This window comes from Manis javanica, chromosome 14, assembly GCF_040802235.1.
Source record: "Manis javanica isolate MJ-LG chromosome 14, MJ_LKY, whole genome shotgun sequence".
Lineage (NCBI taxonomy): Eukaryota > Metazoa > Chordata > Mammalia > Pholidota > Manidae > Manis > Manis javanica.
In genome coordinates, this window is record NC_133169.1 from 72,507,819 (window position 1) to 72,534,374 (window position 26,556).

General features: G+C 38.0%; 1 protein-coding gene across 17 annotated transcripts in view; it reads right to left on the bottom strand.

Moving 5' to 3' along the window:
- The window catches only part of PRR16 (proline rich 16), a 292,164-nt gene that overhangs the window by 106,783 nt on the left and 158,825 nt on the right, over positions 1–26,556 (bottom strand). For 6 of the 17 annotated variants that reach the window (XM_037016428.2, XM_073221823.1, XM_073221824.1 and 3 more), the window contains one exon: positions 3,916–5,272. In XM_037016428.2, the coding sequence (XP_036872323.2) occupies positions 4,517–5,272 (756 nt within the window). In that variant the 3' untranslated portion in view covers positions 3,916–4,516. Of the gene's footprint in view, positions 1–1,011; positions 5,273–5,701; positions 5,860–8,178; positions 9,070–16,248; positions 16,329–17,416; positions 18,366–18,454; positions 18,548–26,556 lie in introns of those variants that run through there. The other 11 variants (XM_073221821.1, XM_037016433.2, XM_073221827.1 and 8 more) reach the window with 9 other exon arrangements.

A 26,556-nucleotide genomic window follows, 5' to 3' on the forward strand; every position in this document is an offset into this window, starting at 1 on the left:
AGGATACTGAAACTGAGGCCCTAGATTTCTTCACTTGTAAATCAGGATAACAATTTTAGACATTCGTAAGAGACTTGAAGAAAGTCTCATGTATGTAAACTTTCAGAAGACAGTTGGTAGCGTTAGCTTACCTATCTTTGAACTGTCTTGAAGTCATAAAATTCTAAGCAATATTTCCTCCTTATTTTCCCATGGTCCTCACACAATTCTATACCACATGTTGTTTTAACTACCTTTTACAGAAAGGGTTATTTGCAGAGCTTCCTTATGCTCCACTTTAATTTTTTTTCCAAAAAGACCGCAATGATAAATCCAAATGCTTCAGATGAAATGATGCCCTACATAATTGCTGCTCTGCCAGATGTGGCCAACTGCAGTGTTATGTTCAACACACTGCGTGCCCTAATGCTAGCATCACATCTGTCATTTCAGAATCAGGCAACTTGAACGATTCTGCAACTCCAAAATGTTTAGTCTGAAATAAATACAGTATCACAGTTACAAATTGACCCAGAGAACTTCATGTGATTTTGTGAGCGTGTCTAGTAATCATCTGATTCTGTGCACTTTACCTAATTATGTGATACGGTTTTTTAGGAAACCTTATTGCTCATAAATTACTTCCTCACTTAGGAATCATCAGTATGTACCAGAGCACATTACAGTGCAATCCTTTGCTACAAATTAGAGTGTACATCCCAGCAAAATCCGCTACAACAGAACCCAGAGAAAGAAACGGCATCAGGACAATTACAAGAGTTGACGTTGCATTACCACATACATTCCAGTGGGGAAAAAACCGAGTCAAGGCAGTGATTCAAAATTTGATTACACCATTCCCAGTGCAATTACATGTAGAACTACTCAGGCTCTTCTTCACGGAGCATCCAAAAAGAGCTATAATCAGAATCTGCAGAGAAGAGGTCTTGCACAGTTTCAGAGGCTGCGTGTAGCTGCTCCTCTTGGACATGCTAAAAGCAACTATTTATCTCACCAGAAGAAGCCATATAATACAGCGCCTTAGTCCTTTATTCATTAAATAATTAGAGGCAGGCATAATTCAAACCATGATTTTTTAGGTTAATTAAACCACTTCAGATAAAAGCAGACTTTTTTTTCTAGAATATTATTAAACTAATGAGGGGAGGTATGAATATAATATCAAATTGGAAGTGGAAAATTTCCCTTTTTTTGCATGCACTGTATTTTTAAGCAGATTTTATATTTAGCTTAAGTATGACCTAAAATATGTTTTTTTCTTTCCTTTTACAACTGCTGTACTGAGAGGTGGCAGAGAACTTTGGTCATTTTTCTTTTCTTTTTGCCTTTCATCAGGAGGGATACAATAACCTCCCATCACAAGAATGGGACAATTCTTTAAACTGACAAGATAAAGCTTTCCTATTCCAATTAATGGATACTCTTTAAAAATATATATTCTGCCATTCAGTATGAATGGATGTTGTCATTCACAGTATTACCATTTTGCATTGTGTAGGAACATCACCTTCAAGGCAGTAAGGAGGCCAGCTCTGTGGCACACTACTCTACACGGGGATAATAGTGCTCAAATGCATACTGTGAAAGAAAAGAAACCGCCCTTAAGGATTTGAGGAAAGCATTTCCGCTTCAGGATCTTCAAGAAGAGGAACTGTGTACCATGTTTTATGATAATTCAATGGTGACATGCGGAGCTTGCACTTCTGAATTTAAATTTTGAAAGCAATGCAGCTGATTACAAAAACTGCAGTGACATTTTAATTACAAGTTTCCAGGCAAATATTGAGGCTCTCTGTTAATTGCTTTCCATGTTTTACAAATTAATATTTATTTAAAGGCATAACTAAGCTCCAGTGAATGTTGCAAAATTATCAGTTGGGAAAAAAAATCTTATTGGCCCAATATATTTCATACATTAATGGGAAAAAAATAACATATGGGGCAAATATACTCAAAAGAAAGTCCCAACATTGCTGTAATCTCCCATTTGGTGTTGATGATATAATAAATAAATGGTAATGAAAGAAGAAGGTTAATAACTACAACTTTTTTAAGGTGGAGATTTAATACAGCTTTCTAGGACAGAAGTTACTTATAAGTGTGTTGAAAATGAGTTCTAGTTCTGGCACACATCACTAATCAGACTCTAAAAGATGATCTTTCATGGGGTGGCTTTGTTTATACTTTGAGGAAGAGAGGTGATTTGAACCTCATGAGTTTTGTTTAGGCATCTGGCTCAATGTCCTTATTCAACCAGCTTGAATTATTCAACTTACTCAACTTGATTTATTGCAAGTAAATTATTTCTTCTGTGGATGATCTGTGATTGCTAGAAAGCTCTACCTTGAGATCTAGATTGGTTCCCAGACATCAACAGGGATTACATCTCAAGCTAAAAGGTAAGTGTTAGGTCACAGTAACTGGCTTTAGAAGGAAGATGGGCTGAAGGGAGAAAACTGTATGTCTTGTAAGACTTATAAGACCTAAAGGTCTAACACTGGATGGACATTTGAAAGGAAGTCATTACTTAAATATAAAAAGATGATGAGGGCTCTCTTGTCCCTTCCTGCCCTGAGCCAGGAACTCTGACCTTTCACTGTATCTCTCAATAAAAGCCTTTGCCCTGACTCTCAAAAAAAAATTAAATAAATAAAAATAAAAAGATGATGAAACCCTGGGTCTGTTTATACCAACCATAAATGGATACATTAAAAAGTTAAGAATATATTATTTTGGTATTCAATATGTCAACTATTTGTTTGCCTGGCTCGGATGTATTAAGCATACTGAGCATACAATTAATAAATTTTAGATTATGGTCCTCCTTGATTATTGGTCTTACGTTCTGTAACTTTCTGAAAATTTGGATTTTTTCTGCTTGCATTACCTTCATGGCCAAAATATACACAAGAGGAATCACGCTGAGTAAATTTTAACGTGGCACCCTGCTTTTTCTTTTTTTACTCATTTGATTGTTCCTTTAAAAAATAAAGCCTATTTGCTCTGTTATTCTGCCCAAATATATTTCTATTTTTTAATAAGGAGTTGTTTAAAAACATTCCTCCAAATTACTGAGATACAGCTTGAAAAAGGTAATAAAGAAATCTGACTGAAGACTACCTTCCTATAGCAACAAAAACTAAAGTTTCAGATCAAATGCCAAATAGTCAAAAAGGTTGCAATATTCTTTATTGTTGCACAATAAATTAACTTCTACTAAAGATGAGTCCTGCTACTCTTGCCACTTGATGGACAAATTTAGTTTAGGCATGCACCTGTCATCATGATTCCAGAGGTGATAAACATATTTCTAGTTCTAGGGCAAAACATTTGATCATTACAAATCATTATAGTTGGGAAGTGAACTTGGTCCATGGGTGGGGAAGTGACCTCAATTAGCAAATTAGAAGAGAAAAACCTTGATTGAATGTTCGAAAGAAGGAATTTCTTCTCTTCCTTTTACAGAATAACAAAGAGCCCTGGCATATGTCAACTCCGAGGAGAAACAGCTTAAGTCTAATGCTAAAAACACCTTGCTGCAGAAGTGTCTTCATTTCCCCCTATGATTATCCTATAAATAGGGGTTCCCTCAGGGAGGCAGAGAGCTTGCTGAGGCAGGAGGCACACATCCTACTGCTTCACTGTGTGGTGTCCTGGAGGAATGCTGAGTGTAATGAGGTCTGAAGGGATTGGCAACGGAGGAGGAATTCAATACAAGGTCTTTGAGGTACCAAAATGTGTAACATGAAAATATGTAAAGTTCTACCGATGACCTGCTTGTGATACTTAATTTAGAAAATTCTGACATATACTCCCTATAATCTTCCCCAATGTCAGAATTGCTGCCCGTTTTGAAGAATGTAAACATGAGATTAAGTGAAGCTCTGCTTTGTTTTAATTCTGATGAACACTTGATTTTGCCATTGTTTACTATTGTTTATTGACATATGATATTTCCACCGAGTCCCTCATTACATATATAGCCGAACAGAGAATCAAATTGCATGGTATAGAAAATAAATGTTTTGGTATTGTCCTCAAGAGTGTCTAATAATGCCAGAGTAGTGGCAAATATCTTTAGAAAAAATAATAAAATAATTCTTCAGTATTACAATTTCTTATTAAAAAGCATTAGGTCCAAGAGTATGTATGACATGTTAATAGTGCACATGTGAGTTAGGCATGAATAAACTGAGTCTAATCCCATCTCTTATTGCAACCCAAACTATTTGAAATGGACAGGCCAGTGTTTGCCACAGGTCCATTGAAAGAACAAGAGAGGCAACCTTATCATTGTTTTGTGGTTTGGATAATGCAACGGTTGAAAAAATGCATACCCAGGATATAAACAACATACTGCATACTTACCAAGTGATTTTTATGCCACTTTGCTGAACGCAGGAATAATATATTTGGGCTTTTTATTGCTTGAGTAGAAAGTGCTCATTACTTATTATTTTATGTTTATAATATAGAAATTAAAAAAAAAACCAAAAAGTGTTTTAAATGGCATACATCACACTGTTGTGGTAGTTGATTTCCTCAAGATGGTCTTCTGTGGTTTTGGTGCAATGGAAGGAGGCACAGTTGCAGGTCTGAGAGGGGGGAAGCTGTTACTGTGGCTTATTCCCAGCCCCCCATTTTCCAGTGGGAAAGGAGGGAGATGGGGTGGAGGAGGGAGGGGAGGGCCTTGGGGAGGCAGCTTTCCTGGGGGGTGGACAGGCTGGCTGTGTAAATGCACCTCGCTGTTCTTTACGTTATACCGGGCGTCACAGTCCGGACAATAGCCATGGTACTGCACTTTTTCATTGAACCGAACACGCTCCCGAGGCCCCGCCTGGGGACACCTGTCTTTTTCAGGTCTGTGCATCAGTGGCGGAGCCCGAGCCTTGTCCGGGTTACTGTTGGGTGCGCAGCAGATGTCGCCGTTTGGGATTTTGTTTGGCACCCCTGGCAAGCCTCCGTTTCGCAGAACGGTTTCATTGGTCTTTGCAGGATTGACAGCGGGCACCACCCTTCGGGGGGCTTCGCACTTCACAGGTGTCAGCCGTGGAGGCGGCGGCGGAGGGTTTGGCTTCTTCAGGACGGTGAGGATAGCAGACGGGGGAGCTGGGGGCCTACTGAGAGGGGCGCTGGCCTGCACTTTGATCTTCTCTAGGCTGGAGGCCGTCGTGCCACTTGAGCTACTATTCAGGGTGTCCGTTTTGGAGCTGTCCGTCATCTCATCTTCCAGCTGCAGATCAGAGGTCAGGGTGTCAATCTGGTCAACCACCTGGTGGGAAGGACAAGGTAACTGTATTGAATCATGATCCAAAGCAAAATAAACTAGAAACAATTCTTCTTGCAACAGATCTTCTTATCCTCTGCAATGGGAGCCTTGACTAACATCGAATTGGGTACTTCCGCTACTTCTTGAGGTCTACATTCAATAAATTTACAGAATGAGTACCGTAATAGTGTTTGACAACATAGAGCTTTCCCATGTCTGGAGTATAACATACAATTTATGTATACATTCTATTCCTGACTCTCTAATACCCACCACACATAAAATTCTGGTGCAGATTTTGAAACAGAACAGACCTGATTTAAGATAACTGATTTTTTAAAACAAGAGGAGGGAACTTTGTCTCTCTTAGCATGTAGAAAGAAATAGAACATTAATCTCATGCTAAGGAAAAATGAGAAAAAGCCAGATGACCTGCAAAAGTTGTAACTTTTCTTGGACTCATCAGAGATCTGAGATCACATGGCAACCAGGAGAACTGAGTGGAACAGCGTGTCGGGCCCTCTGAGGATGGGCCAGGACACATCAACTGTTTCAGCTTTGGCAAATCACAGGCAAGAGAGGCAGCCTTCCTGCAGGAAGTAAGGAAAACAGCTGAAACTTCAACGAGCAGTTAAGACGGAGCATGACCTATCACAACATTTAGAATCCCGAGGAGCCCAGGCATGGTGTAGTCTGTACTCAGTCATGGCCTCTTTTCCATGGGATTCTCAAGGGGGGGTGGGCAGCAGAGACGGGTAAACTTCCCTTCTGGGCACACAGGCACAAAACTGCGTCCGCTCCCCAGACTGTTCTCTCTTACAAAAAGTAGACTTAAGCACTAGGGAAATGGCAAGACATTGTCTAGCCTCTAAGACACAATGATCTACTTCTGAGAAAGGGTAGAAGCAAAAGCTGTCTGACCTTGTGGAAGGGAGCAGAAAGTCCTCTTAGACACAGACACTTGCACTACAGATATCTTCTATCACAAGTCACAACCCCTCAAAAAACTGCCACAGACACGAGGCAGAAACAGGGAATCAAGTAGGGCTCACAGGGCCATCAGACCTTGAGGAAGGTCTAACCCCGAGTGACGCAGTGGTTGTGGACGAAGGAAATTGGATGCAAGCATCTTAGGTAATATAGTTCTGAGGAAAGTTTGGAAAGGACGTTAGGGAGTCATAGAGTTAAAGCCACCCATCAGAGGAATCTGGCATCGCCCATAACAGGCTTACTTTAGTGTCTCTGTCCCATTCAGTCATTGTCTGGAGTCCACTTGTGGGCAGCAAGGCTTCGGCTCAAGCAGCTGGACCTCAGACATATATGCTCCCTGCAGTCAGAGAGATCTGGGAGACCGTCTCATGGCTACCATCCATGCTCCATTATGCATACATGAAGATGGAGAAGTGTGGATTTCTTTTATTACGTTTAAGATAACGTATTTTTGTACAGAGTTAATTCCTTCATTTCATATATTCCCCTGTGGGTAGATTTTTGCCTTTTACTCGGGTCTGTTTGTTCAAATGCAAAGTTGATTCTTGGACACATGGTGTCAAAGGACTGGGATCAAAATGAAAACATCCTAAGCATTCAGAAATTGGGAAGGATGTATTTTATTTCTTCATGAGGGTCTTAAGTGACTGGTTCATTACAATATCACCACAGCTCAGCCTTCTATTTTACCTCCTAAATATGTCTTAAATCCATTCATTTCTCTCCATTTTCACTGCTTTGATCCTAGTCTGAGCCACCATTATTTACAATAGGGGCCACAAAGAGTCAGCTCGTTTTCTTTAGTCTTACTTATCTTGTTGAAGTAGAAATTGCTCTTGTCAACTCCCTGCTTAAAACCTTTCAGTGCCCATTCATTTCTCCTGCAGTAAAGATTGATTCTTACCATGGTCTCCAAGGCTCTGTACAGTCTCATTCAGAAAAGGGCAGTATGTGTTTAATAACTGAGTCTCAGGTGGGTAAGGGAGTTCTGATTTGAAAGTTTTGCCAATTTCCATGGCGTAAACTCCAACCATGGTCAATGTCCAGTGAGTTTAAGTAAAATCAGTGACTGTGAGTTTGGGGAGTAGAGCAGAGCAGCACATATTATGAAGTGTTTCCATCATACCAGTAGGGTAGACATAAATAAACTCAGGAGCACAAATAGCAAAATGTAGTAAAATAACTGAGTGACTAGGAATAATTAGGACAACTTTATTTCTAACATCATTTTAAAACTTAAGTTTGTATACTTTTGTTTTTTAATAATGGTTATTTAATAGCTGGCTCACAAAATTTCTGAAAATATAATAATTGGCTATTTTTAGCCAGCACAAAATAGCACACTTCTCTCCCACTCCTGTATAACTCTCCATCCTCAGCTCTAGTAAGTTCCCTTTTCCCTTCTGTTCTCAAACCCGGCTAGTCTTCTTTTAGCCCCTCATCATTGCCAGTCTGCTTCCTGCCACAGGACATTTGCACATACTGATGTTTCTTCTTGAAATGCTCTGACCTCTCCTCTTTGTCTGATTAACTTCTACTCATCTTTAAAATCTTAGCTCAGGAGTCACTCACGAATTAAGCCTTCCCCAATTTACTGCAAATTCCTTTATAGGTCAAGTTAATTTGTTAAATACTCAGAAGGAACCTTATTTCTTTTATAAAGCATTCACATGTTGCTTGAATGTCTGTTTAGTAGTAGCATGAGCACTGGAATAATGTTGCCTTTCTAGACTCTAATCTCATTGAAAGCAGGGACCTTCTTTATATTTGTTACTGTATCCTAAAAGCCTAATGGAGTGAAAAGCACTCAACAGGAGCTCAGCAAATATTGGTGAAATAAGTGCACTGGGGGTTATTTATTTGGTTCAAGTGTGAGCAATACATTTTATTTCTTATTTGATTTTTGAAGGTGTTATTACCTTAAAAAGTCAGTTGTTCTAGAATCAAATGGGGAAACAAGGATTTATCCATAAATGATCCAGAGTTGGAAGCAGATTCTCCAGCTCTCAGCCAGATACCACAGAAATTGTAGTCAGAGGACACCTAAAGACTGTGAGCAAAAGGGGGACAATCTTAGCTAATGGGTAATGTGTACTATTTAACCTGAGGAGGCTCTTGACCCTCAGCCTTTTATGATATGGAATATCTGCAGCGAGGAGAAAAAGCTGGTCTTCGAGGGAAGTGAGACTGATGTTCAGGGATGAATAGTTACTATCTGGGTCCCTGATGGTGCCACAGTTCCTCACTGGTGCCAGTCTCTACATTGCCTTTGCCCGAGTGCCTATAAAATGCCAACAGAATAAAAAACAAAAAATGAAATATTGCCTTCACAGAGCAGGGGATCTAGTGGAAAAAGTCTGACATTAATTTGATACTTAAACCAATATAAAAGCACAACTAACTCCAGGAGCTCTGAACAAGAAACTCAAGATGTTCTAAGAGGAGAACAGTTGCCATCAGAACAGTGGGCAAAGCATTCCTGAAGTTACAGTTAACTGGTAGAAGAGGAGTAGAGTAATTCTACAAGTCCACTCAGGAAAGAGCCTGAAAAAAGGCTTTTTTGATAGAAGAGAGCCCTAATGTGAGCCATTTAAGTAGACTCATGGCTGAAGGGCATTTGAGAAATGAGGCTGGTGAGGTGGGGAGCAGTGAGGCTGTGAGAGTCCTCGCCACATCGTGACAAAGTACCACATATTTTTAAAAATGGTTCCAGAAAGGAGAGAGGCAATATTCAAAGACGAAGAATTGGTATTTTTTCAGATTGGAAGAATCATCTAATTAAGGAACTACACTGAGTTTCAAACAGGAAAATATAAACAAACCTACCCCCAGACATACCATAGTGAAAATACAGAACACTGAAAAGTAGTAATGAAAGTTTAACAACAATAAAAAAGGGACACCAAGTAGGGGAATAAAAATGAGGCTGACAGGAGGTTTTCTCCCTGGAGCAATAGAAACCTGAAGAAATTTTAGAAATATGCTTCATATTGAAAGAAAGTAATTGGAAACATGATATAGGTTATCTTCTCTGTAAATGTGAGAGTGAAACAGACATGGTCCACATAACAAAGACTGAGAGAGTATACTTTTTATAACTCAGTGTTGAAATTACCGGAAAATGACAATTCAGGAAAAAGAAACAAATCAGAAGAAACCACTGGAATATAAGAAACTTAGGTAAACAAATAGTTAAATAAGTAAATAAAATATGCACTAATTATAAAACAATAATATAATGACTAATTTTGGAGAGGGTGAGAAAAATGTGAAATTAAAATACTAGGATAAAATCATATGATTGGAGAACAATCACAGTTAAAGCATTTTAAGGTCATTGTATTTTTTTGTGTTATCAGTTTCTGATTCTGATCAAGTTTTATTTAAGTCAAGAATGCACGTAAAAAACTTTAGGGCAGCTCCTGAAATAACAGACCAACTTATAATTTCTAGAACAACATAAGGATTAAAAAATGAGTAAGGAAAATAAGGCAAAATTTAAAAAGGTAGAAAACAAGAAAACTTTTTAAAAACCAAAGTAAAAAGAAAAAACTATAAGGTAATACAAAAAAACCCACTTCAAACTGATTAGCACTTATAACAAATACAAATACATTAAAATGATTTGTTCCAAAAGACACACAAACACTGAATATAAAGTCATCGAAATAAGACATAACAGGCAAATAAGAAATGAAACCAGAGGCTGTATTAATATGAGGCAAAAAAAAAGTTAACCTAAATCTTTCTTAATCAAAACAATATTGTATCCATACTAACTTAGGTGGAAAAAAAACAGATTGAAACAAAATTCAGAATTCATGTAGACCTCCCCTGCCACACACTTGAGAAAAATGGAAAAAAAGTTTATAAAGAAGTCACTGCCATAAGGTGAACACCAAATTTTCCAGGACCATGAAGATGCACTCAGTCTCACTAGTAATCAAGGGAGTGCCAACTGCCAACTGAAGGAAGAGGGGATAGCATGTCATACTCAATAGTTTAGTACAAACAAAACAGTCTGGTAATTCCAATTACTGGTCGTCCTGTGGATAAATGGGAAGTTTGCACATTGCCAGTGCAAATGTAAATTCAGTCAGTTGTGAAACTTTGGACAGCGTCATAAATTGGATAAGGCCCATACCCCATGGTCTGGGTCTTTTAGGAACAAAGGCTAAAGTACTAGAGAGAGAAACTAGAGTTTTTAACATTCTAACAAATGTGCACAGGATTGAAAGAGCACAAGGATGTTCCTTGTAGGCTGTTTGTTTTGTCACAGCCAAAAATTTTGGAAACAACCTAAATATATGTAAGTGACTGGGGAAGTAAAAAGTAGTTCAAATGAAGAAACTGGAACTACATGTATCAGCAGGGATAAATCTCGAAAACCTAGCATTGAATGTAAAAAAAGAATATATGCAGTGTGTTTGTACTGTTTACATATAGAAGCACAGGTAGTTTAGTTTATACAATGTGAAAGTAAATAATGCACATTAAGTTTAGGCAAGGACAAAGAGAAATGGATGTTGGGAGGCATAGCTGTCTAGCTGAAAGATTTTATTTCTTTTAAAACTTGAGATAAAAATTATGAAATTTTAACATTTGTTAAGTCTGGGTTATATTTGTTATATTAACTTATTTTCTGTCATGTGTGAAATATTTTATAATTTGAAAATAAAATAAATTCTTAACATTAGTTAAATAAAGTTAGAAAGAAAAGAAGTAATTCTTAAAGGTGCCAAGTAGAGAACATATTGAAGAGTGCTGTAATTTACTTACTTGACTAGTTAGACACTGTGGCAGCCAAGGGAGAGAGGAATAAATTATCCAGACAAGGAGTACACTGTATTCTTAAAATTAGACTTCAATGTTTTGCTTAAACTGTTTCAAAGTATCATATTGTACCTAAAGGAATCATAACCACAGGCATGATGGCATTAAAGGGAAATCTAACAAAGTTGGACTGGAGGGATAGATTGTTTGCAGATATTTAGAGGTGAGAAGACAGCGTGAGATCAATCATAAATCTAAGAACATCCACACCTAAACATCAGATGCAAAGGAGAAAATCTATCTACAACTTGAAATTGTGCCATCTGTCCAACTATTTGTGGTTACTAAAGTTTATGGTGGAATTTGCCAATGGAATTGAAACAGAGATATTTAAACAAAGGATAGTGTTGTGTTTGAGGATTCTGGGAGGTGTTTTTTAGCCTCACATACAAGCAAGCTATAGTTACACTGTGGAATAATTAAGAATGAAAACTATGACTTAAGAATCACATGAGCTCAAGATGGAAATACATATCTGGGAAAATATTACTAAATACTTCCATAGAAGAGAAGCAGATTTAGAAGAAATTAAGTGATTATGAGATCTAAGTAATTTGTGGGAATATAAAATTCAGTTTATACTGTTTCTATAAATTTTAAGCTATGAAGAATAAAAATAAAGACAGTGTAGGATTATCATTAGAGTGGAATTCAGGATAAGCAGATTTAACAAAAATTAAAAAAAAATTAGGAGCTCTTTTTCTTTTCTCTGGGTTTTGTCCTTGTATTATTACAATTGCCTTAATATATTGGAATCTATTTATGTGTGTACTCCACAGACCATGTAAGCATGAGTTCTATCTTGGAACCCATGGAAGAGAGCACAGTTCTTGCACATAGCAGACCTTCAATAATACACCAGGGAATGCAGACTCAGGGAAAAGTTATTTCTTGCCCTTACATCGATCCCTCCCCAGCTTTCCCAGCTTCAGTCTGGTCTTCAAGGTCTTTAATGCCCTAATTCCAGATGGTCCAGAAAGGCACAGAGGGACAGATTATGAAGAGATAAGGGAAGGCAGAAATAAAGAGTTGGTGAGACTCGGTGAACTTTTTCCCGTTACCTGACTCTAACAGCCTAGCTCCACAGCATGGCAGAGACAATGCTGCAGTTACTCACTCACTGATACAACTAACATAGCTTCATAGTTTAAGTGTATATTTATCTTTAAATATTTGTGTATATTACTCTAGATGAATTTAGAACTCCCCTAAATCCTACTTATCTTGTTTAAATAAAAACCACATAATATATTGTTCAATTGCCTGTAAGACAAAGAAAACCATCTTTGAATTTGAGTAAATCTTTCTCTAGGGCCCCCCTCAGTAACAATTCTCAATGATAAGAATTTCAGTTTTAAATTTAATGAGAGGCAAAGAGGAATATAAGGAGGAATTTAACCCAACTTAAATCTGTACAAGAAAATTAATGAATTCTACTAAAATTTTTAATATTGATATATAAAACAACCACAATTTAAATTTGTGGCATCATCAGCAAAGAACTGAGAAGAGAAATGAATGGAAGCTTTAGGAATTTCTACCAAGAGAAAGATAGGTGAATGTATTCCCTCGCCATGACCATCAGACCATGCTGAGGGGCTGAACCCAAACGGCTGACCCAGGAGCTTTGTCCAACAGAGACACAAAAATACAGGACAGCAACTGGCAGACCCAGAGAGCTCCTCCTGGAAGAGATGAAGCGAAATGTAGTAAAGCCACCAGTGTGGCTATGTCAGCATGAGGACAATTTCCCTGGCCTCATATTCCTAACTCCATTTCCATAGATTCATCTACCTGTGCTACTGATCTATTAACAGGATTATAGTTAAGTAGCAGGTCCTGGAAACCACATTTTGGAAGCTGTGGCCTGAGTTGCTCAGTCCAAGCTTCAGGAGTGGCCACATGTGGCAAGTACACCGAGCACAGTCATCGGGAAGGTCATCCCCACTGCTCAAAGCTTGCTCAGGGGGAGGTCTGGCCTCCTCTTAGCCCTGAGAGCCCTGGGGGTTCCCTGTCACATGCCCCTCAGTCCCATCAGCAAAGAGCATAGGACTTTGTGTTCTCTTCTAGATCACATTATTTGCACATATTGCATAGGAATTAATATGTATGAATAATTCCTATACTTATTTTGTGAATGGTGGAATTATACTGAATTGTATTTTGTATTAGAAAGCAATTTAATAAGTGAAAACATTTAAGTTATTCCACAATTTGGTGAACTCTGCTTTGGCATTTATTTATCTTTAAAAAGTCTATAAGAACTTTAAAAAACAGGATGGTCTTAGGTTTCTCTTGACCTTGAGAAGGCCCACGGACCAGTATGGCAGAGCTGCTCAGGTGGTGGATGTTACATGTTTGCTCCCCAAGGGAAGACTAGAATTGCCTTAGGTTCCCAAAACTGCCTGTGGATTTCTATAGCAACCATTATTTCCTTAGCAATATTAATGTTCCGTAGAGACCTGGCCTATCAGCTGCTGAGATAATTCCACAACACAACATCCCAAACACCATGAAGATATATTTGTGTTATCTAATGCTTATTTTTTCTCCTTGTTCTTGGTGTATCTGATAGAGTATATAATATAGATAATGGAAGTAGTCTAGTAAGTAAGGCAGTGCCTTGAAGATGCCAGAGACCCAGGTTATTTAACTTTCTGCTCTGCTGTCCCTAGGTGTGGCCTACATTTTCATGTCCAAGTTCACAGCTGGAGCTCCAGCCTTCACACAAGCATTTCAAGGAGAACAATGGAACAGGTTGAGGAAGGCCCACCTACTCCCTTCTAAGGAGATATTTCAGAAGAACTATAGTTTTTGCTCATATCTTGCCAGCCAAAATTAAGTTACTTAGATGCAAGGGGGCTGGGAAATGTAGGCTTTTATCTGGAGATCAATGTACTCATTGAAAAGCTATGGTTCCACAAAATAAGGATAGAGAAACAATATTCCAGGGCAACTAGCATCCTCTGAAACACACACACACACACACACACACACACACACACACACACACACACACAGAGTCATATACCCCTAATTATCCCTATCTGGAAGTACATATGAAGGATGTAAACTTACTTAAAAATGTTAATTTTTTGAAACTTTGAGGCATAATACAGCATATTTTGATACACCAACCACCATTCATAGTCATAACTGATCAATAGAAAAGCAAGATGAATCTATAATGTAATTTTTCTGTGTGTTCAGTTGGAATATTTATTGTGCAAATATTATTAATCTGTTACTGAGGATTAAAAAATAAGCCCTTTAGTTTAATAGGGACTGTTCATATAAACTTAGATCTTATACCCCACATCATATTTAAATGAGAATAAAGAAAGAAAAATAGCAATACATTCAGAAAACTTTCTCACAGTGGGATAAAAATGGACCAGAGATTCTTATAAATGCATAGATGAATTAATAAATGGTGACAAAAGGACTGATGGAGTCCCAGGAGGATTCCAAACTTGAAAGTGGAATATTTAGAGAGAGGGGAATGAAAAGTAATACAAAAATGAGAATGTGAAGTTGAGTGCGTGTATTTCACACTAGAAAAAGAAATGGTGTCAAATGGCCCCCCACTCTTTTGAGTGAAGCAAGATTGGCAACTTGGTAATAGCTTGTAACCTAAAGAAAAACTGAGATACTTCTGTAAAGAAATTGAGCAGTGTCTCTGGAATAAGAAGAAGGCTGGGTGGGGTTGGTAACCACTCCAAACAGAGCTCTTCTCCTGTATTTTTCCACTGGGAAGGTGGTGGAAATGGGGCAAGGACAGCAGCTTCTCTATGTCCAGAGACCCTACAGCATTAAAAGCCCATCCAACATACTCAGAACCTTCAGTCAGCATCCTCCCTCACCCTATACCTGGGAAAGGCTGTCAGATGTCTATATAATAGGAATATATGCCTAGGGATCCTGAGATAGTTGAGGGTAAACAATGGCACAAAATAGAAGGACCATTGAAGATGAAGCTGCCATTATTAGAGAATTAATGAGAACTGTGAAGTAAACCTAATTAATATTTAGAGAGGTTTCAGAATGTACCACAGCTATAAAATAAGTACACACTGTTATATAAGAAAGCAGATACAAAATAAGAAAACTCTTTGGAATATAAAACATATATTCTAAATTCAAAAGGATTAATAGAGAGCTTGAAAGATAAAATGTAAGAAACATGCTGAACCATAAAACAAAAACTTTCTTTTTTATGAAAGGAGAATAGAAGAAAAAAGTTAGAAGACATGGAGAGCAGGAACATCAATATTGAAGTTTCAATGAATGATTGAGCTCCAGAAAAAGGGAAAAACAATGTGGTATGGCAATAGTCAAAGAACTAATAAAAAACAAATTCCATAGTTAACAATACAAATGGAGCTTCAATGGAAAGAGCAAACTTGGTGCTCTTGAAAAACAAAATGAAGGCACTCACTCACCAAACTAATGCAGGATACCCATGAAAATCAGACTGTCATCACCGTTTCTCCAGGACAGATGGATGACAAAAGACATTTCTGCAGGAGCTACAAAAGTTCTGGAGCAAAATGATTGCAACCCCAATTTGATGTCTGGCTAAATTAACAATCCCTTATAAGAGGAAATTAAAACATTTTTAGATAGTAAGGACTAAGACAGTTTACTTCCCTTGCATCTGTTCTTTAGAAATTAAGGATACCCTGTAGCACAGTAAAATATAACCTAAGAAAGGAGGAATGCACAGAAACCAAGACACCTTATAACTAACATAGAAGTGTGAAAAAAAAGTAAAAGCACTTAAGACAGACACTAGGCTACAGTCCTAAAAAACAATTATTATAAAGTAGAACAGGAAATCAGAAGTGCTGAGAAAAAATAATAACGATTTACATTTAACAGATTCTATAACTGGAAAGTTGCCACACATTGGTGATATGGGCTAACAGTGAAGCATTATGGGGTGGGTGATGAGCACAATGGTATGTGGGAAGAGAACCCTTTGAATCTGGAATTTAATTCCGTTTTGAGAGGTTCAAGTTTAGAAACACACGTTTAAATATATTTCTTTATGAGTTCATTAACACTATTTCATCCTACTTTTATTATAAGATATTGGTTATTAGTAGTTTTCCTCTTCTACATATGGAAAGAAACAGAAAAGACAAATTCTTTACCTTCCATAAAGGTGAGTCAAATGATGTGGTTTGACAGAAACAAAATAGCATTTGAGCATATTATTTAAATAGCTGACAATCTGGAAGACAAAGACAAATAGGTAAAAGGGGTTATTTCTTAAGAATAGTCTTAGATACAGGATAGAGATGATAAAGGTGCATTTTACTTATCCATCCTTACGCAGACCTTGATTTGGAGACAGGGATGCATGTGCATATGTTAGCCTGAGAACAGGTAAATCACACCCAAGAAAATCAAAGAGAAAGGATGACATAGACATGGGCTGTTACTCATGAGAACAGAGTAATTACCATACAGCGGGATGTGTGCAATGGTGAAAAAGGATTTGCAAATACAGGAAAGAGGTGATTTACTCTTTCCAAGCAGGTCAGGTGGTAGCATTGGTCAGAAATAGTTTCAAGTCAGGTGATACTTGGGAATCTTGAGTGGCATAAAGTGAAATTTGGAGGAAAAGGCATTTGCTGGCAGAGGTGATAGCATATGCAGTGGCATGAATGTATAAAGTATCACTTTTTGTGAGTTAGTAAGGGTTAAAATAGGAGATAGCAAGTGAATAAGAGACACGGATGAAAACGGTAAGAGCCAGGTTCTGGGAGGCCCTGTAGGCCACATTAAGGAGTTCAGACACCTCAACTTTCAATTTTAAAGACCAGGTCCAAAAGGTTTGGGTTTATGACACCATCAAAAGAATGCACAAAGTTAGTGCTTTGGCAGAGAATGCAGATGGACACACAGGTTTCAGTAGGTTCATTTCCTTGTAAGTCTAATTATTTGATAACCATAGCATCAATAGTTTATAGATGGCCCTGGTCTAACCATAAAATCAATGCCAGATATGATTTGTCCAAATATGTAAATGAGCCCCAGCAGCCTTGGAAAACTACCAGTTTCAGCAGTTTGTGTTACTTGAAGCACTAATGGTCAGAAATCCCTCTAATTATTATACAGAATTTCTAATTGTCACATGCCCAAATACTTGCCATCAAGAATAAAGACACATGAAACAAGTAGTAGGTTTAGCTCCATATAGTTGAAATGCACTGCATATGCTGTCCACTTCATGTACTTCCCACACTTCCGTGTCCATCAATTTTACTAAGTGAGGTAGTCACGACTTTACTTTCCCCTATAACAAACATTACTCACAGATTATAATGGCCAAAATTCCACTGCTGACTTTAATTTCTGTTTTCATAAACTGTCTTGTTATTTTAACAGGCCACATGCTCTACTGAGATGGTCTGTAAAGTGTAGAAAAGAAAACATCCCTCATCATAATTGCCTGAACAGCTTAATAGATGTAAAAGCCTCATCTACTTGTGAGTGTATACTTCAAAACGATTCCATTACGTTAATAATGTTCAGGAGGAGCTCTCAATCTCTTTATCTTTTTGCATTAAAAAAAGTGTGAATAAAATAAACCTCAGGTTGTGTATTATATTCCCTGTTGATGTTAAACTAGCTCAATTAAAAATATTCAGTAAGCATCATGAATAAGATTGTAAGACCAAAACTCTTCTCTAGCCAACCTAATCCATCTGCTGCATTGCAGTCAGACAATGTTATTTAAATATGTCTATTTCTCAAGAGGTTTTCTGTTGCCCTTAAGATAAGGACAAAATCCCTAATAAGGTCACAATACCCCCAGTGTGGGGCCCTGTGCTGCATACCACTAGCTCCTCTGCCACTTGTCCTCTATGCCATTCTGTGCTCTGCTCGTTTCTTCCATTGCTTAGATGATACTAAGCTCCTATGTCTGGGTGTTTGCATAAGTCACTCTCTACCTAGACCTACTCACCCCTTACTGTTTCCTCCCACAACACACACACACACACACACACACACATGTGCATGCATGCACACACACATGCACATACACATACTTTGCCTGTCCTGCAAAAATCAGCCCACCTGTCTCCTCTTCAAGGAAAGCTTCCAGATTGCCCTCATGTCCCATAACAGCCCTAGAGCTCCCACATCCGGTCTCCCCAGCAGGTCCCACACTAATACAGGGAGTAACTGTGTACTTAGCTCTTTAATGTCCCCTTGGCAAGAATATAAACTCCCAGAGGACAGGTCATTCTGTGCCTTTTATCTGGAACAGAAATATCTATTGAATGGATAAATGATAAACATTAATAAATAAAAGAAAAACACTGTAACAATATATCTTAGAGTAGGTACCTGTTGCTTACAGTTTGGTGTGTGTTTATAAACTTCTGGGGCATCTTCAAAATATAAGATACTTTCAGAAATGGCTGTGCTGGAGAGAAGACACTGAAATGGTATATTAAAACAAACTTATAAATTATGAAAGCATTGTATTTATCTACATCTCCAAAGAAATATTTACCTATACATTAAAATGACATTTTGACGTATGTTTTTACTTTGTACATTTCAGATATTGAGCTAAATGTTTAGTATTTGAAAGGAAGAAGAATTCAGTAAATTAGACTATTATGTATTTAAATTATATTAGAATCTATGTAGGATATTAAATTCCTTGTCAAAAACACCAGAAAAACTCTTACTCCTCTCCTATTACTATTTCTAACTCTATTCCTTACTCTACTATGCAAGCACAGAACTATACTGTAGAAGTAACAGCATTTATCAAACATTCAAAATAATATCACTAAAAATACTGATGTTGGTAATACTACTGGATTCGAAGGTAGGATGTTTGTATGTAATTATCATTTGGACTCTCACTGGCTATGGGATGGTAACTGGGTCTTTCCTTTCTGACATTAGTTCCCTACTTTGTTAATTAAAAAAAGAAGAAGAAAGAAGGTGAGGGAAATGGCTCTGGTATCTGTGGTAAGTCCTAGAGTAGGAGTATGTATAAAATGTCTCGACAAGAGAGAGGAAAAACAAATAATTCAACCAGGGAGGGAGAAATAATGTAAGGGAAAAATCTTGGAAATAGGATATATTTAAGATGGGCTTTGGAGGATCAGGCAGAAATGACTGGAAGGGCATTCCAAGCACAATAAAATGCGAAGAAAGGAGGAGAGGTTTGAAGAATAAATTGTGATTTCCAGGAGTAGAAAGCGACCAGTGTAGCAGACTTTGAGGGGTGTGGGGTGAGTGTGTGCGTGTGTGTGTCTGTGTGTACGCACACGTGCACATTTGGGGAGATGTATTTAAAAAATGAAAGGACACGCTAGGAAAAGGACAAAGTATGTAAAGACGGAAAGGGTAAGACATGCAGGTGAAGAAGTGCGGGAATGCCTAAGGGTCTTTCAAAACCATGCTAAATACCATGAGTTTGACCTTTGTCTGAAAGTATAGTCAGGGTTTGAACAGAAAAATGATGTGAGCACCTATGATTCTATAGAGCCTGAGGAGGTGGGAAAACATAGCCATAAAACAAGTCATTAAAAAAGATTCTTCTTGTCATAAGGAAACCTAAGGATAATTACGAAAGATGATGCAAATGGAAGGTTGCATTACATTACTTTTGCATTAGTGAAAATATTTGAAAACCTCTAAAGCCCCCCTGTAGACTGTCTTCCCCAATTGAAAATACCTGCTCTAACTCAATTATGATGGGAGCGTGCTAGGCATGCACACACGAGGGGACATTATCCTTGGCTTAACAAAGGTTTGCAAGCATTACGATATAGGTTCTCTGTGCCTGAGTTCTAGCATTCTTAATGGAGTAGGGGAACTTGCATTGTAAAATATAACACCTTCATGTCTGATTTAAATGAACCAAAATATTTGAAATGAAAGAAATGGAGGGAATTTAAAATTTGCAATTCTTTTAAAATTGGCTTCCTGAGCATCTGTCTTTATTGTTAAAAGACTCCAGAGATACTGTGTAAAAATAAATTACATGCAATTTGAAAAACAATGAAAATTTTCACCACAGTGAGCCAACAGCCATTTAAATCCTGTAAGACTTTGAAAGCTGATCTTTAGCTCTCATTCTGTTGAAAAATCCCCAAAAGACTTCAACATAAATTTTTTCTTTATGACAACAGAGTATTCAGAGCATTCACAGCAAGTTATTCCTGTTGTTCAGTTCTAGAAAAATTTTTGGTGAAGATGCCATAAATATACATGTTTTATATGTGGTATTAGGATAAGCAAACTGTATTTTTCTGACCCTTTTAAAATGTTAAGGTGATGAACATATGAACAGTAAAAATCATCCAACCTGTGAATTTACATTATTAACTACTTTTTGTTTATTAAAGTATAAACATTGCCTTCCCCAGATATAATATTAAATATTAAATATTTTGCTTATAGTCAGGATAAGATTCTTATATACTTTATGTAACCACATTTAAAATTTTGTAATTATACAATTAAACTTTGGTAACCATATAAACTTCTTTTTTTTTTGCTTATTTTTTGATATCATTAATGTACAATTACTTGAACAACATTATGGTTACTAGACTACCCCCAATATCAAGTCCCCCCCACACACCCCATTACAGTCACTGTCCATCAGCAGAGTAAGATGCTATAGAATCATTACTTGTCTTCTCTGTATATACTGCCTTTCCCGTGTCGCCTCCCTACATTATGTGTGCTAATTGTAATGCCCCATTTCCCCCCTTATCCCTCCCTTCCCACTCACCCTCCCCAGTCCCTTTCCCTTTGGTAACTGTTAGTCCATTCTTGGGCTCTGTGAGTCTGCTGCTGTTTTGTTCTTTCAGTTTTTGCTTTGTTCTTACACTCCACAGATGAGTGAAATCATTTGGTACTTGTCTTTCTCCACCTGGCTTATTTCACTGAGCATAATACTTTCTAGCTCCATCCATGTTGTTGTAAATGGTAGAATTTGTTTTCTTCTTATGTCTGAATAATACTCCATTGTGTATATGTACCACATCTTCTTTATCCATTGATCTACTGATGGACACTTAGGTCGCTTCCATTTCTTGGCTATTGTAAATAGCGCTGCGATAAACATAGGGGTGCATCTGTCTTTTTCGAACTGGACTGCTGCATTCTTAGGGTAAATTCCTAGGAGTGGAATTCCTGAGTCAAATGGTATTTTTATTTTGAGCTTTTTGAGGAACCTCCATACTGCTTTCCACAATGGTTGAACCAGTTTACATTCCCACCAGCAGTGTAGGAGGGTTCCCCTTTCTACACATCCTCACCAACATTTGTTGTTGTTTGTCTTTTGGTTGGCCATCCTAACTGGTGTGAGGTAATATCTCATTGTGGTTTTAATTTGCATTTCTCTGATGATTAGCAATGTGGAGTATCTTTTCATGTCCCTGTTGGTCATGTGAATTCCTTCTTTGGAGAAGTGTCTGTTCAGAAATTCTGCCCACTTTTTAATTGGCTTATTTGCTTTTTGTTTGTTGAAGTGCCTGAGCTCTTTACATAATTTGGATGTCAACCCCTTATCAGATATGTCATTTATGAATATATCCTCCCATACTGTAGGATGTCTTTTAGTTCTACTGATGGTATCCTTTGCTGTACAGAAGCTTTTTAGTTTGATATAGTCCCACTTGTTAATTTTTGCTTTTGTTTCCCTTGCCCGGGGAGAATAAACTTCATTTTTATTATCTTCACAATTATACTCTCCCTGGTAAAAAAAAATCAAAGCCCTCTAGCGGCCAAACTTGTATATTGTACATTACCAGGTATATTTTCTATTATTTCTAAAAAATTAATTAGCATATTTGTTACATTGTTAATATAAAACCCTGTTATTTCAGAATAAGACCTAATCTTTTCTTGAGATCGAATTTAACAAAAAAGTGGAACAATTGTGCTATTTAATATTAAGAAAGGAATTTAAAAAAATATGCTACATAATACAAAATTATGAGATTATGTGAACAACATGTTCTGAAATTTCAAAATGTACTACGTGGAGGATTAGGATATGGACTTTTGAGCACGTGATTTTCGTATGTGAAAACCAGCATTTTAGGGAAGGATGACTAAATAATCCAGGTAATTTGTAATATCAAGTCATTCAAAAACTTTTTTTTTCCAGAAGGCCAGTGTTAAACACTTACATGGAATTATATGAGGAATGTTTTATAAAGTAATATGGCATTTTCGCTCTACCATGAAGTTGTCAGATCTAACGGAGGGAAGGTGTATGCGTGCACTGCAATCAAGAAGGGCAATACAGCAAGCAGTGGAGGAAACGACCGTCTAGAGGGAACACAGAAGAGGACCTCATCTTACCCTTTTCAAACCATTTTAAGAGAAGGTAGAAAGACTGATTTTTTTATGTGGAATTTATGGAGTCATCAAGCACTGGTGCAAGTTAAAAAAGCAAAATTGTGCAGGTCAAGCCAAATCTGTGTGCAGCCCTATCTGTCCAGCTCACAGATAAAGTGAGCTTTCCTCAAGCAATATAGGGCCTTCCTGCTTAAAAGGATCATTCTACCTCTTAAAAATTTTTTTCTCAACCCTTTCACAGCCTCATCATATGTGGAAAGATAGGATTAAATGGTTGTTTCCAGGCCTGTGGCATGAATATTTTTGGACAGATAAGCATTTGTGTAATTCTTGGTATTTTTGCTGTTTTAAGAGAGATACCACCGAATATAGGTTACTTTTTAAATGTAAATCAATTCCCCAACTTCAATATTTGTTATTAGTAAACAAAAGAACCCTCAGACCACCTCAGAACGGGTTGTGACACCAGATGTTACAGCATGTTACTGAGGGACTCCTGGTCCAAGCTGTTTTAAAGAATCGCTTCACAAATGGTGCCAATGTGCTGACACTTAGCTTAGACTCAACTCTCAAAAGAAACAGAGTAATAACTCAATCCCCAGTACAATGGGTATAGTCTACAGTTATATTAACATGTAATCAGAGAGGCAAGACTTCTCTAGATAGAAGAAAAGTGAAGTTTTAACGTTGAAAAGTCAAAATATATGACTTTCTAATTAATGTTTCCTTTTCAAGCTCTTTAGAAAACTCTTTTTCCTTAACTTCAAGGGTTTTGGCATGAGCTAGTTAAAGAACAAAATCTACTTACTTAAGACAGCATGATGGATAGAATCTCTGGGAAGCAATACAAAGGAAACATTTCTGGGTAATAAGAGCAAAGAAAGAATGGCAGAAGATGTGCATTGAATGAAAATGAAAATGCGATGACTTTTCATTTGGTTACTTTTTGTATCCTATTCATCTTTTTCAACCTTTCCAGCAGCATGCGTACATTATCTTCATTTTTAAGAAGTGAGGTCATGGTGAAAAGTTGGCAAAGTAGCATCTCCTCATTTGGTAACACATAAAATAACCAACAGAGAAAACAATGACAGAAACCAAAAAACAGAAGAGGTGCAATCCTATGTCTTAAATTCGAAATATCGTACCAGCTAAAGAAGAGAGAGGGTTTTAAACTCAGCTCAGTCCATATCCTTACACTGGCCTTAATGCCTCAGGATGGTCCCAGGGGAGTAACAAACATCGTCACATTTTCAGAAAGAACGCAAGTAGGAGAAAAAGGGGCGAACTGTGAATGGGCAGGACTGCAGAGGGGAGGATGGTGGTGAGGAAAGTGAGCAAAGGGCTAAGCAATGCAAGCAGAAGCGCTGGGTCCCATGGAATTGAAGGTTAACCCAACACAGAAAAACGTCTCCACTCAGGCCCCGAAGAAAGTCCTGAAGGAGGAGGAAGAATGAACGAACGGGAACATAACACTACCTGCCCTGCAAGGGGAGAGCAGAACCTCCCCAATTCCGCTCCAGCCCCACCGTGCCCATCGCCCCCAGGCCTTTCTAAGACAGTGGCTTGAACAGGATGTAAACTCGCCTCCACACCTGGTTTGCTGGGGAAGCTGAGTGGGCAGACGTGATGGAAGCACGGCGCGGCGGTCACGGGCGCTGCTCGGGGCCCAGGGACGTTTTATGCAGAGCAGTTCAAGTTAAGCCAGATGAGAAGAACTGTCATAGTGACTGCATAAAAAATACTGTGGCACAGGGGGAAAAAGGAAGGAACAAAGGGGCACATAATGCAAAGACAGGTCAAGGACTCAATTTGGAAGAAACAGAAGAAAAGTTCTCGAGAGCTTTGTGTTAAAGTAATAATAAGTTTTACACACACACACACACACACACACACACACATACACACATACATAACACATAATGCAGTAATTATATGTTATATTGATGTATACTATATATTATATAAAATATATAATCACATATGTAATAGAATAAAATAGAAGTGGAATTGAAGAACCAAAACAATGAACTGGGTTCTAAAATACCATTATTACCAAATGAACAATGAAAATGTGAACCGCACAAGACACAGAACAGACATGACCGCAACTGAATTACCGAAATAGGGGAGAGACGACAGTTACCCCTGGGAAGGCAGAAGGGAAAGACTGCAGACTTCAGACAGGCCTGCCCCTAACAGGGTCTGGCATAAGAGGAAAATACCACAGGACAAAATATGAAATAATGGTAATTTCAAGCTAACAAACTACTTAAAAATGTTCACATTTTCTATATTTCTACCTTGAAAAATGTACATTGGTAAAATGCCCTGGAGAGCCAGGTTTAACTGCAGTGTGTATGGAGAACTCAGCATTCCAGGCAGTGTGGCAGCGAAGGACCAGCCCTGGCCCCGCGCCCTGACCGTGGCCTGTCATCCTCCTTTTCCCACTGCAGCCTTGCTGACACCACGAGGGGCCTCAAGTGCCCACATGCGGAGACCCTAGTCTGTACTTCCAAGTTCTGTCCACTCTGTCTGTAAACGGTGAGCCTTTGGCCACTCTGTGGCTAAATATGCCAGTGGTTTAGTCTGCCCTCAGGAAGAAGATGATGACAGAAAGCTCCTACAAACCCTTGTGTGCATTTGGAGCTGACGGTTGAAGAATTCCAGGGTCCAGGTTACTGCAGTCTGATCCAGCTGGCAAATACAAACTCCAGCTGGACACGGCTGTGTGGTGTCCCACAGCAGCTGAGGAGAGAGAGGGGGTGCTCCCATGCACAGTGTCAAGGCAAGGGTCTCTCTCGCTGAGGCCCAAAGGCAGTATTGATTGCAGAAATTAGGGAAAAATAATAGACACGGAGGAAACACAGAGTTGATATACTTCACAGGGAATATTCGTTTTCTTGGTAAAAAGTCTTCATTATTATGAAACAGAAAAATAATGCATTCAAAAGGCTCACTGCTCTGAAAGGAAGAAACCATCCAATTTGGCTGCTTAAACTGCACAATATGCTCTAGCAAAATCTATTGGTGAACAAATGCTACTAAGAAATATCCAGCACTTCAAGGATAGGCATCAAGCAGAAGGAGCAAGTTCAAGGGAGAAAAACCAGGCTGCTATCAGACTTCTCCAGAGCAATATCAAGAGACAGAAGATGGAACAGCAATGTGCACAAAGTTCTGAAGGAAAGAAAGTGTGACCCAAGAATTCCTTTCCAGCCAAGCTGCTGTGCAAGTATAAACACAACAGATGACAGATAGCAAATACCAAACCTTACCAACCCAAATGGAAGAAAAAGCTGTCAGCATTCATTGGCCAGCACTACATATTCTGCAGGACAAATATATGCTAAAGCATTTTACAAATTAACCTTTGTATATTGAAACAACTGGCACAAATTCTCAAGTATCCAAGAATACAGACTAAAAGAGCTCTTGAACACTTCTTTAAAAACAAACATTCGAATAGGAACAAAAGCAAAAATAAAATTACTTGACAATGTACTTGAGAGCATGGGATCATGTCAAGTATGGAAAAGGATTCCAAGTCCATTTTTGCTTTCTGTATTTCATCATCATTAAAAAATGAAATCATAATTTAAAGTAAATACATAAATTATACCACTTACCCAAATTCTAAAAACACACATGAAACTACATATTGGCCTGAGTATGTATGTTGTAGAAGTTCAGAAGCATATGTACAGGGACAATAAGCAGCAACTTTCAAGGGAAGGGAGGAGGTTGTGTTGGGGGTAAGGGGGCTTTGCTGTATCTGTGTGGTGTCAATAGGGGGAAAAAGTTCCTAAGCAAATATAACAAATACGATTATCTGTTAAATCTGGATCATTGGTACCAAGGGCCTATTATATTATTTTCTGTACTTTTCTATGTACTTAAAAACGTTTGTAATTAAACACGTTTAAAAACTGCAAAGCCCGCACAATGTACTAGTGTGCTTTACATTGTAGAAATTGAAAACACTTTGTGTTGCACATGAAGTTATCAAAATGCAGATTCTTCATTAAGAAAACAAACAGGAAGAGTGCCAGCAAGCTTCCTTTGCAATGATGTCTGCTGATGAAATGTTACAAAATATGTTGTCACTA